General features: G+C 41.1%; 1 protein-coding gene across 1 annotated transcript in view; it reads left to right on the plus strand.

Moving 5' to 3' along the window:
• Positions 1-13,351, plus strand: part of LOC130113601 (kelch-like protein 25) — a 61,057-nt gene that overhangs the window by 26,647 nt on the left and 21,059 nt on the right. Inside the window, exons 3-10 of the mRNA XM_056281147.1 lie at positions 1,831-1,936; positions 3,687-3,932; positions 5,785-5,874; positions 6,207-6,370; positions 7,879-8,026; positions 11,074-11,270; positions 12,716-12,821; positions 13,123-13,266. Coding sequence (XP_056137122.1) covers positions 1,831-1,936; positions 3,687-3,932; positions 5,785-5,874; positions 6,207-6,370; positions 7,879-8,026; positions 11,074-11,270; positions 12,716-12,821; positions 13,123-13,266 — 1,201 coding nt within the window. The remainder of the gene's footprint in view (positions 1-1,830; positions 1,937-3,686; positions 3,933-5,784; positions 5,875-6,206; positions 6,371-7,878; positions 8,027-11,073; positions 11,271-12,715; positions 12,822-13,122; positions 13,267-13,351) is intronic.

Below are 13,351 nucleotides of genomic sequence, written 5' to 3' on the forward strand. Positions count from 1 at the left end.
AATAAATTGCAGCATTGTTACTGAAGCAGCTATAGAAACTACCAGTGAACAAATTGATTTAAAGGCTTGCTTCTATATTTAAAAGCTGATATTGCTAAATGAATATGCATACACTTAGCGTTTCCATTTGTTTATCTCAGAATCTTTTCAGAATATTCCCTCTTTTTTCAGCAGGGGTCAAAGTTTAGTTTGTGGGTGTTTGACAGACAATATTTATTGCCATAGGGGCTCAAACTACAATAGCAATCAATACAAGGGCACCAACTACTAACTGGCTGCATTTCATGCACATGTAGCCTCTTATCGCTTGTTGTGAAACGCAGAATACTGGCAGTATAACCTCAGTAGAGCTTTTAAATAAACTCAAATGACAAACCAAAAGGAATTTTCTAGATGTAGCTTATCTAACATTAGCATTATGACAGGTTTGGCTGATGGCAGGTGGAGGGGCTCATTGTATGTGTGTGCCACTTGTATTCCCTGGTTGGTGAATCCCGCCGTGAATCTCTTAACGGTGGGTGGCAAAGCCTGTCAAATTTCTGCAACTGTGATCAGGATGTGTCCTGCCCTTCAGGGATCATCAAAGGAGACGGGGCCACCAGGGCACAAAAAATGGTGCCAAAAGGCCGAGTTTACCCGACACTGAATGCATTTAAAACATTTCTACATTGTAGGGCCTTGAGCATTGAGCTTTGTCATCCAGTCTTGGTTGGCATATTTCCAAAGATAATGAAAATGCAGCCCTGGACTGAATTGGCCATGACATAGCATAGAGTATTAAAGCAAAAGTATTTTGTACCTTTGTATTTTCACAGAAGTTTGTTACATGTAAAGTAGCCAGTATACCGTTCTACTTTTGCAAGATCTTCTGCTGCATAATTTCATTTTCTATCATATTTAATTTATGTTGACAAAAGCAGAAAGACGATTGCTTATTTTTATGGTAAAATGATAGACATTCTTTACAATTTATATGATGGCTTACTTTAAAAATATTGATTTTAATATCTTATAAAAACTGCATTGGAATACCTCTGCTCATTCAACTCCAATCTGTGTAAAATTTTCTTGACTTTGGATTCTCAGTATACTGCATCAAGATTAGCTTGTAGACAATCTGGCTTTTTTTCAGACTTCAAAAAGACGCCATAATCTGTCAAATGTGCAATGGAAACAAACAGTTTCTCTTAAAGCCTCAATTGTGACAACTATTAAATGGAAGTGTCTATTGGGCGTTCGGGTAGCGTAGCAGTCTATTCCGTTGCCTACCAACACAGGGATCGGCGGTTTGAATCCCCGTGTTACCTCTGGCTTGGTCGGGCGTCCCTAAAGACACAATTGGCCATGTCTACAAGTGGGAAGCTGGATGTGGGTGTGTGTCCTGGTCGCTGCACTAGCACCTCCTCTGGTCGGTCAGGGCACCTGTTCAGGAGGTGGAACTGGGGGGGAATAGCATGATCCTCCCACGTGCTACGTCCCCCTGGTGAAACTCTTCACTGTCAGGTGAAAAGAAGCGGCTGTATCAGAGAAGGCATGTGTGCTATATAAAATGCAACTTCATTGATTGGTAGCCTGCAGCCTTCCCTGGATCGGCAGAGGGGGTGGAGCAGCGACCGGGATGGCATGGGAGCGTGGGGTAATTGGTCGGATACAAGTGGGGAGAAAAGGGGGGGGGGGGGATTACCAAAAGTTTTAAGTCATACATTTTACATGTTTGCATTAGTTGAAACTAATATTTATTGTCACCCCATTTTGAAAAAAATGTATTCCTTAGAGAGCCAGTCAACTTATTATTCAAATGAGGTGAAATTTCTGAGTTTTCTCTCCCAGGGCAGTTTTGGCAGCATGCAGTCGCTACTTTGAGGCGATGTTCAGTGGAGGCCTGAGAGAAAGTCTGGACAGTGATGTCAACTTCAGAGACAGCATACACCCAGAGGTACTACCAATATTTACAATCATATGAGATGTGATTTAATAAGCTTTAATTTATATCTTAAACACATTCACCCTCTGGTCATTGTAGCAAGGACTTCATTTGGCTTTTAATTCTCATTCTTGGTTTTCTTTTTACATTTTAGCCAGTGTTAAACATCTAAGATGGAGATTAATTTTGTCTGTCAATGATTCTAGAGGAAGCTTTTCTTTTTTTATGGACCCCCCCCCTTTTCCCCCCCAATTGTACTTGGCCAATTACCCCACCCTTCCAAGCCATCCTGGTCGCTGCTCCACCTCCTCTGCCGATGCAGGGAGGGCTGCAGATTATCACGTCTCCTGATACACATGGAGTCGCCAGCCGCTTCTTTTCACCTGACAGTGAGGAATTTCGCCAGGGGGACATAGCGCGTTGGAGGATCACCCCATTTCCCCCAGTTCCAGGCGCCCCAACCAACCAGAGGAGGCACTAGTGCAGCGACCAGGATACATTACAGTCATTTAGCCGACGCTTTTATCCAAAATGACTTACAATAAGTGCATTTAACGTAGGAAATCAGAACTACTAGTCATCACAGGTCATAAGTGTATCTAAACGAGCATCTAAGAGCAAAACCAGTGCTAAATTAAAAGTGCAAGAAAGAGGTTTTTGTTTTTTAATGAGTGAATACAATAAGTGCTAAGTAACAGGGTAGTAGTTCTTGAAGAGGTGAGTTTCTAACCTGTGCCGAAAGATGGGCAGCGACTCCACTGTCCTGACATCAGTGGGGAGTTCATTCCACTACTGTGGGGCCAGGACAAAAAAGAGCCATGACCGGGTCAATTGGCAGCAAGGGCCTCTGAGCTATGGGGCAACCAGGCCTGGAGATAGGAAGGAGCTGTTTCCTTCACTGCCCTGTAAGTTAGCACCAGAGTCTTAAACTGGATGCGAGCAGCTACTGGGAGCCAGTCTAAGGACATGAGAAGGGGAGTTGTGTGGGAGAACACCAGACGAGCTGCAGCTCCTCTGGTGTTCAACCGGATACATACCCACATCCGACTTCCCACCCACAGACACGGCCAACTGTGTCTGAAGGGATGCCCGACCAAGCCGGAGGTAACACAGGGATTCAAACCGGCAATCCCCGTGTTGATAGGCAACAGAATAGACCCCTATGCTACCCGGACGCCAGAGGAAGCTTTTCTGTCTGTTTATTTGTGCATTTGCTTTGTGATGGTTTTTTTTTTATTTTTTTTAATTGGCCCGATTAATTTGAAGCGCTGTGTACTGTCACTCAAAAGATTCCTGTATTATATTTCCTGTATTTTCTGGAACGTTTGATACTTGAAAAGGTCTGAAACTTCCATCTTAGGCATGTCCTATTTTGAATATTACCAACTTTCATCATAGAGCGCTACATTTATCATTTGACAGCCAAGAGTGCACGTCAAGCTACGTGATTTTAGGAGAATCAAAGCACAAAGTAGATTTACATTTCCACAAGTCTGAAAAACCAATACAAATTTTTTTTAAGTTTTTTTTATTTATTTTTTATTTTTTTGGCATTTTCCACCTTTATTAGATAGCGATAGTTGAGAGAGATAGGAAAGGCAGGGGAGAGAGAGGGGATGACATGCAACAAAAAGCCCAGGCCGGGTTTATTTATTTTCACTGAGAACTGCAGTAAGAGCAAAAGAAGAAGAAGAAGAGAAAAAAAAAGCTCCAACATTAACCAGCAACTAATCCTTTTATCAACTTGATGTTTCCATCCCAGGTTTTGGAGCTACTGCTGGACTTTGCCTACTCCTCCCGAGTCATCATTAACGAGGAGAATGCAGAGTCGTTGTTGGAAGCGGGGGACATGTTGCAGTTCCATGACATTCGGGATGCGGCTGCAGAGTTTTTAGAAAAGAACCTTCATTCCTCCAACTGCCTGGGAATGATGCTGCTATCAGATGCCCATCAATGTAAAAGACTGTATGAGCTTTCATGGCGGATGTGTCTAGTCCATTATGAAACGGTAAAGGTTTACGTTTTCTACTCATGTTCAGCAGAAATGTCGTATATGTAGATGTCTTATATAGCTGTGTGTGTGTTAAATTATGAGGAGAAACTTGGCACTCACCTATTTCAAATTCTTGCTGACCGTTCCCACATAAAGTAATGATATTGCCTATATCCGGCTTCCAACAGCTGCCCTTTGCCCGCCAATAAATTGTAGGGTTGAATTCTACTTGATTAATTGATTTATTTTTTATGCAATACCAAAGGTGATGTCAAACACAGAAAATGTTAACTACATTCTAGTCTTGTCTGGTTTAAGATACAGACAGGGAATAAATATACTTACATGGCTATTCGGTTGGAGGAGTCGGAAGAAAACATAGACTTAACATTTTTCTTATATAAAAGCTCCCATTTGCAACCATATTGCTGTTTTACATTGCTCTTCCCATCTTCCCAACAGTCAATTTATTTCATTTGGAAAAGTAAATCACAACTAAGACTAGCCATTGATTTTTTTTTTTTTTTTTTTACATTTCAACAAGTTCCGAGATAGGAACATACAGAAATAAAAAGAGAAATACAAAAGAGACATATGATTGAATCCTCCATCCAATCCCATTCTCCCCACACCTCAACATAAGACAAAACATAAAAAAGGCAACCTTGCCAGATTAATGAGAAAAGTAAACCCAACATAAAAGGTTGCTTGCCCAAATAAGATAAAATACATCATATTTTAAAGTGATCTTGAGATCAGATGAAATCAGATGAAGTCCGATAGACAAAGGAAGGCCAATGAATACAAGAGGTAACTTAAAGGTGCACACACCAAGATACCTGCAAACACATGCATCTACCTACACTTGTACACAATTTGCATTAGCTAGCCTAACTTTGGATATGTTCAATAAAGGGACCTCGGATCCTTAAAAATGTTGAGTTTGAGATGCAGATTATCTCCTCTTCTAAATACAAATAGGAAGCCATAGCATTGTGCCATTCCTTAAAGCAAGGTGAGGAAGTGGAGTTCCGCTGTCAGAATGGCTCTTTTAGCCACAGCCATAACAAACATGAGAGCCTGTTGCATCTCATATGGTAACCTAGAGGCACTTTCAGAGCATCCTGTTATAGCAAGGACACAGTCAGGGATGGTTTTCTTCCCAAATATTGATGAGAATCATTAAAAGATGTCTTCACAAAACTTGCATAGTTTGGGGCATGACCAAAAAAGATGTGCAAAAGTGTCATCTAATTATTTACACTTGCCACAAATAGCAGAGAGAGGGGTAAATCTTATTTAGCTTAGTTTTTAAAAAATGTATGCAATGCGTAACCCTTAGTTGAAGTCAGGCAGTAATGGAGCACACTTAATTCTACTTAACCTCTCTTCCCAAAGCTCATCTGATATTTCAGAGCTGGTTTCCATATTTCATGCCTCCTTAAGATGGTTCAAGCAGGTGGTCTCTATAAAAAGGATGAAAAACTATGGCACTAACAGTTGAGGAAGGAGCTTGTGCCATAAGCTCATAAAAGCAGTACTACATGGTTAATGTTTCAAACTGCGCTAAAGATTGCTATGCAATGTGCCTAACCTGCAAGTAGTGGAAAAAATTAGTGTAAGGGAGACTAAATTTGTCTTGTAACTGGCTAAAAGGGGAAATGTTTACAAGTATAAAAATCTTAAATTACGGACAAAGTGCAAAAAGGGTCAGATTGGCGAGGTGTGTGTGTGGCACTTTTCATGCATAAAGGCATAAAAAGACATTCATCTATTCAGCCGAGTTTTTGGAGAGATTTTACCCTCATTTTTTCCACCCCAATTTATTTGTTCACATCATTAAAAAAAAAAAGTGTCTGCCTTTTAGGTAAGAGAAACAGAGGATTTCTATAGTCTATCTCAAGACAAACTGCTTGAGCTGATACTGAGTGATGAGCTGGAGATAGAAGATGAACAGGTGAGGAATCCTCTTTTCTCTCTAGCGATCCCTGCATTTCACAAGCCAGTTTAGCTCCTTATTTGAATGTCCCATACTGAACAGGGCTGCAGTGCACCGATTTTAAAGGCTGAAGCCAACACATAGTAGTCAGGAGCATCATTGAATTCCAGTAACATGTCAATGTTAAATCGGGGGAGAAGAAAGCTATTTTTGGTCCTAAGTTTTTATTCAAATGCGGTGGATTTAGTGTAACTTAAGGGTGAGCTTCTGCCATCAATTGCCTGACCTGCCAATTTTTTTTTTCATATATTGATTTAATTTTTAAATGTTCACACATTATTTTTCTCCAGGTTGTATTCAATTCTGTAATGCGGTGGGTTCGGTATGACTTGGAGGGAAGACGCCACCACTTACCAGAGCTGCTGAAGGGCATCAGGTTGGCACTGCTGCCATCTGAATGTCTATTAGAGGCTGTGGCATGTGAAGAGCTGGTAATGGCTGACAAGAGGAGCAGGTAGGGTGTTGGTTTAATGTGTGTGTCCGTGTGTGTGTATACAGCCTTTTTGACCTTATCAGTGGGTCACATCCTCAGAAGACCAACACTATAACTGAGTAGACTAGGTAATACATGGCTGGTGGTCTGCTGATCTGTGCTGGTAAATTTATTGGAAAGGAAGGGCCTGTGCGGAAGGACAGATAACTTGCAATCCATCTCATCTTCTATTTCTCCTACCAATGAAAAGTACATTTGGGCGTCTAGGTGGCGTGGCGGTCTATTCCATTGCCTACCAATACAGGTCGAATCACTGCGTTACCTCCGGCTTGGTCAGATGTCCCTACAGACACAATTGGCTGTGTCTGCAGGTGGGAAGCCGGATGTGGGTATGTGTCCTGGTTGCTGCACTAGCACCTCCTCTGGTCAGTCGGGGCGCCTGTTCAGGGGGGAGGGGGAACTGGAGGAAGAGCGTGATCCTCCCACGCGCTACGTCCCCCTGGCGAAACTCCTAACTGTCAGGTGAAAAGAAGCGGCTGGTGACTCCACATGTATTGGAGGAAGCATGTGGTAGTCTGCAGCCCTACCCGGATCAGCAGAGGGGGTGAAGCAGCGACCGGGACGGCTTGGAAGAGTGGGGTAATTGGCCAAGTACAATTGGGGAGAAAAGGGGAGGGAAAAATAAAAAAAAAATAAAGTACAGCTTATCTTATCTTACCTTAGAAATAATATTGATAATGATTATTTTTCCCCCTTTTAAATTGGGGGGGGGGGGTAAAAAAAAGTATATATGAATTCCAATTCTTGGGGAGGGTTTTTTTTTTTTTTTTTTTATAATCCCTCAACAGGCCCTAGTAGAAGACCATTAATATTAATTAAATGAACGGTATCTTAAAGATCTGTATTTGGACATACATGAATGCCTGTTAATAATACTTGGGGCAAGGTTTGCCTTAAAATTTGACATTAGTTGAGTCAAGGTGGTGCTAATGAAAATAGAAATAAAATCAATTACCCAGCTATTGAAGCCGCACAATTTCAGAATATGATTGAGTGGCCCCTTTGACAGAGTAGTGTCACGTTCCCTTCACTAGTCAAGCAATAGCGAGAATCACATAGCAAATTCAACGTGTCATCCCAACCCACACCCTCCTGCATTTTGACCTCCCCTCTTCTCCAGAATTTCAATAATGCTTTGTGAAAATAAGAGGAAAATTTCCATTTGAGCCATCTTAAAAACCCTGCTGAAAAGGTTCTAAAAATTATTTTAAAACCATGGCAATAAAGGAGACAATGGGAAATTATAGTCATTTTCGTCATGTCCTCTTTTCCCATCTCTTGCAGTTTGATAGTGGTTGAGGCTATGCTGTTAGTAAGATGATTTAATAAAAATGTATCATCCTTAATCTCAGCCCATGTTTTCTCTCCCCACTCTCCCTTGCCTATGCTCCTCTTCTTCCTCCACTGCCCTCCTCATTTTCACTTTTCGCCTCTTCTCCGCTACTCTACTTTCCTCCTCTCATCTAAAGGTTAATAGTGGAGGAGGCAATGCAGTGTAAAAAGAAAATTCTTCAAAACGATGGAGTGGTGACCAGTCCGTGCGCTAGACCACGCAAGGCAGGACACACGCTACTTATTCTGGGAGGACAGACATTCATGTGTGACAAGATCTACCAGGTGAAAGGCATATATGCACATAAAGAAAAAAGACCACGAGTTCCCATGCATCCTTGAAAACCTAGAAATTTACAGAATAGTTCTCCAGTCATGCAAAACACCTGGAAAATGATAATACTGATCAAATGTCCTGGAAATAGTAGGACATGGAAAATTCTCGTTAGGTTATGAAATTGTACATTTTACCTGCCGAGATATATCCAGCCATATTTATAGCACCTGAGACTGCATATCAGTGCTTGAAAGTTTGGGGGTTATGTCTGACGATCAACTGAACATTTCAGTGTGTTTACAGACTGTTGAGGATTCAATTGGTGGTTAATACTGAATAATATGACCTCCTGTGAGCAGCGGCTGTCATGAAAAATTATTTCTTAAAAAGAATGGGAACCCTGAAAGGGTTTTGGCAATATGAACAAAGTCATTTTTATGATTTGTATCACAATATTTTTTCCTTTTACTTTACTAAAGCTGGATTGCAAGATACAGAAAAAGCACAGCCCTTTCAAAGTAGCACAAGTCTTTCTCTGTAAAATAAGGACTGGGCCACACCACCTACCTGAGCAGCACATGTGTACCGCGGATCCTCTTGCTTTTCATTTCAGCGCCTATGTTAACAGGTTGGAGCAGCCACACAAGCCCGCATGAGCAGCGTGGCTCAGACGCGGCTCAAACCACGCTGCAGCGGTGCAACGAGAGAATAGATGTGATGCCTATTTTTCTCTGCGTGAGGTGCACAGCTCAGCAAAACTAGACAGTGAAAATTATCTGTTGATGGTCATGTTGACGTCATACCAGCAACATTACATTACATAACTGACACTTTTCACTATAGTTTCAATGTCTTTATCTGTAGAATATGACACGGACATGAAATCAATATTTTCTAACCATTATAGCAATGACATGTTAGAAAGTGGAGGCTACACATTTGTACTATATAGTCATAGCAGAAACCCCATGTAGGCTATAATTATGTTATTAAGTTAACAGAACATTAAGGGTCATGTATGAAATGAAACATTTGATTGTTGATGGTCATTATCAAAGGCAAACTCTGTGTAGAGAGATAGGGCTGGCAGTAGCAGCACTGCAGCAGCAATGTGTCTGTGTGGACACCACACGCATGCGAGCCGCAGCAGTTCAGCAAGGTAGCAGTCACACACAGGTAGAGAGGTAAGCAATGTGGACCAGGCCTACACAGTATCCATTACCTCTTGCCCACATTTACTTTTGATTTCATATGGAGGCCTACTGTGAAAGGGCTTGGCTAGCAGTGACGACATCAGTGGCTTTGGCAGCAAGGCTTTTTTGATGTTGCGCATAAGCAAAATGTTAAGTTACAAAAATGGTAGCTTTCAGCATGTTTCTTGGGGTGAATCATTTGAAGAGGCAAAGGCAACCACCATGTGCCATGAGTATGTGTATTAATCAGCAAAAGCACTGATTAACTGTGTAGTGACTGGTTGCATTCCATGGCACATGGTTGCCTTTGAGGGGTTGTAGGTCTGACCATTGACTGATTTTTTTTTTTTTAATTGCAATTGACACTGCTTTAGGTAGCGTCAGATTTGGAAAGTTATTTTATATGATGCAAATTTTATTAACTTACATCATTCATTGAGTAAGAAACTTGAGCCTGACTTGATGCTTATACCAGTGCAGGGATGATGAGTGTTAAAAAAAAAAAATGCAGAAAAATGTATTTTACTTGGATAAATAGGCATAGAACTTAAATATGTTGGAAACAAGTGATGAGAAGTCACTGAAAATGAATTACCAATATGTCTAAAAGGGGTAGTAAACTTTTTCTTTTTTTTTTGTGCTGAACACATGTAGGTTGTTGGGCCCAGAATGGTAGAAATGGTTAAATCAACAAAACAAAAAACGAGATGCATCACATGGTCACTTTGAGATATAAAACCTATGCTTTTTCTAACATTGAGAGGAAAACACACAACACCATCAACCCCCTCCGAATTGCCCTCTTTCTACGGGGGCATCAAAAACAGCCACTGTCCTTTTCATCTACATCCCTTTTTCCCCTTTTCTCCAAATGCGAGTAGGTGGAGACAGACTAAAAATGAATGCTTATTTGCCCTTTAAACAGCATACCAGAGATGTGTCATCTGTGTGCCTCAGACCAAGGCACATACCGTTCTCTTGTAACACTGTGCAGTAAAATGTGGCTAACCTAGGTTAGACATCATTCCCCTGTGTTTCTCCCTCGCTTCCATCTTTCCTGCTTTTCTTCCTTCTATTCTACCTAATAAATCCATAATACCATTAGCTCACCACTTCCAGAGCCCACTTATCCTGCACACACTGTTTATGCTGAGGAGATAGTTGTTCGTGAAATGCCATGGATACCACACACACACACACACACACAGAGTACTTGCATACATGCATATAAATTCACGGACAGGTGAGAAATACAGCTGAACTACAAGGACAGATGACGAGTTCTCAATATTGAGTTCTCATTATTTTATTCTATTGACCTTTTTTTTTCTGCAGGGGCAATTTTTCATCTGTGCAAGGGCCACTCTGGCTAAAAGAAATTATATGCTGCTTAATTTGTTAGTAACTAATGCTCACAGTGCACCTTGAGCCATGACCAATATCCCCACTCAGGCTTAGCTAAGCAAGAAAAATTGATCACCATTAACTAATTCCATATAGTGAAGAAGACCACTCCTCTACCAAGCACTCCTAACCCATCCCCAGGGCAGATCTCCCTGCCTCCATCCATTATCCAAACAGCTTATCCTACACAGGGTCGCGGGGATGCTGGAGCCTATCCCGGCAGTCATTGTGCGGCAGGCAGGGAGACACCCTGTACAGGCCGCCAGACCATCACAGGGCCTCCCTGCCTGTGATCAATAAAACTAATAAAAGAAACAAAACAATCTTTGTGGGTAGGCACAATGCCAGAAACCAAACTTTTCTGGAGCCTACTGTGGAAGGAATTCTATAGGTGTGCGTTTTAATGTAAACTCTACAAACTAAAAGTGTAATAACTAGTATGGTTAATCTATTTATAGGTTGACCATAAAGCTAAGGAGATCATCCCGAAGGCAGACCTGCCTAGCCCAAGGAAGGAGTTCAGTGCTTGTGCTATTGGCTGTAAGGTTTACGTGACGGGAGGAAGAGGTTCAGAAAATGGAGTGTCTAAAGACGTCTGGATCTATGATACTGTCCATGAAGAGTGGTCTAAAGGAGCACCCATGCTTATAGCCAGGTAAAAATATATCTTTTGTTTTACCATAAATAGCATTGTTGCGTCATGTAGTTGTTAACTTCACTATAAATAATGTCTTTCTTTGAAACACTTTCAATGAAGACAGGTGTAACAAACACTCTTGCCCATAATGTGGTAAAGCTATAAATAATAGTAAAAATGGTCATATCTAATTTGGCAGAGGATATTCAGTTCAGATAACTTTATTGATCCCAACAAGAGCAATTCATTTGCAGCTTACCCAGTCAGTCCATATACACGACTCAAAAACTCACAGGCAAGGTTTAAGACACACACACAGTTTGCAAGTTTGTCCAAGGTGACGATGTTTATATGACATACTAAAAAAAAAAAAACATGTACAATACAGATATTGAAAGGTTCATCAGTCTGTTGATTCTTTGGATGGACAGAAAACAAAGAGAGAGAGAGAGAGTTGGCCTCTCATTTAGGGCCATCAGTAGTTTTGCATTAAATATTCAATCATCTGTAAGTGACAAATCATGAAAAAGCATAGGGAGAAAAAAAACTACACACACAACATTATTGCTTCACCAAGCTACGGTTGATATTCTTGGGGTTGAAAAAAAAGCATTTTATAGGATAATTATGTGGCTCCTACCTCACTACTTTAGCAACACTGCACGGTCAAAAATATGTGGACAACTGAACATCACACCCATGTGTGCTTGTTGAACATGTCATTCCAAAAGCATGGGCATTAATATGGAGTTCGGTCCCCCCTTTGTTGCTATAACAGCCTCCACTCTTCTGGGAAGGCTTTCCACTAGATTTTGGAACATGGCGGTAGGGATTCACTGCCATTCAGCCACAAGAGCATTAGTGAGGTCGGGCACCAATGTTGGGTGAGGAGGCCTGGCTCATAGTCAGCATTCCAATTCATCCCAAAGGTTTTGGATGGGCTTGAGATCAGGGCTCTGTGCAGGCCAGTCAGATTGTTCCACACCAAACTTGGCAAACCATGTCTTTATGGATCTTGCACAGGGACATTGTCATGCTAAAACAGGAAAGCGGCCTTCCCCAATTATCTAGAATGTCATTGTGTGCTGTAACATTAAGATTTCCCTTCTCTGGAACTAAGGGGCCTCACCCAAACCATGAAAAACGGCCCCAGACCAATATTCCTCCTCTATCGAACTTTACAGTTGGCATTATGCATTCAGGCAGGTGGCATTCTCCTGGCTTCCACCAAACCCAGATTCATCCATCAGATTGCCAGATAGTAAAGCATAATTCATCCCTCCAGAGAACATGTTTCCAATGCTCCAGAGTCCAATGGCAGTGTGCGTTATACCAGTCCAGCCAATGCTTGGCAATCTTAGCGCATGGTTCACTGCGAGTCTGATAATAACAAACTAGATGGTGTGGATACTAATATGGTGAAAGTGTGCACCCCACTAATGCAATTATCCTTGTTTCTCCAGGTTTGGCCATGGGTCAGCTGAACTAGAGAATAGTCTGTACGTTGTAGGAGGTCATACAGCTATAGCGGGGGTATTCCCTGCCTCACCCTCAGTATCCTTAAAACAGGTGAAAACTAATTGCATTTTAACTTTTTGATTTATTTTTTTTTTAAAAAGGGTATTTTAGCACTTCTGTGAGAGACAGAAATACTTTTTCTAGCAAGTGTAGTATTTTTCTATCAGTTTTTTTAAAACAGAATCTGAAAGAGACACTTTGGTGTTTTGAAAGTTATTTATAACATCATTTGTACCATATTTCTGAATTCATAAATGCATATTAAGATTAAGTTTATAGGGATTAATAAAGTTTCCTTTATTAATCTCCTATGAGGATTTCTAAAATATTCTATTAAATAATGTTGTCCTAGGTTGAGCGATATGACCCTCTAAGTAATAAGTGGACAATGATGGCTCCCCTAAGAGACGGAGTCAGTAATGCAGCGGTGGTCAGTGCCAAACTAAAACTCTTTGTATTTGGAGGAACAACCATCCACAGAGACAAGGCCTCTAAGGTTGGTGTATTCGACAGTCTTCCTCTTAATGAAAGAAGCTATAGTACACTTACTCCATTAAAAAACTACCTTGATATGACATGTG

The sequence above is a fragment of the Lampris incognitus genome, chromosome 6 (genome assembly GCF_029633865.1).
Source record: "Lampris incognitus isolate fLamInc1 chromosome 6, fLamInc1.hap2, whole genome shotgun sequence".
In the NCBI taxonomy this organism is placed as follows: Eukaryota; Metazoa; Chordata; class Actinopteri; order Lampriformes; family Lampridae; genus Lampris; species Lampris incognitus.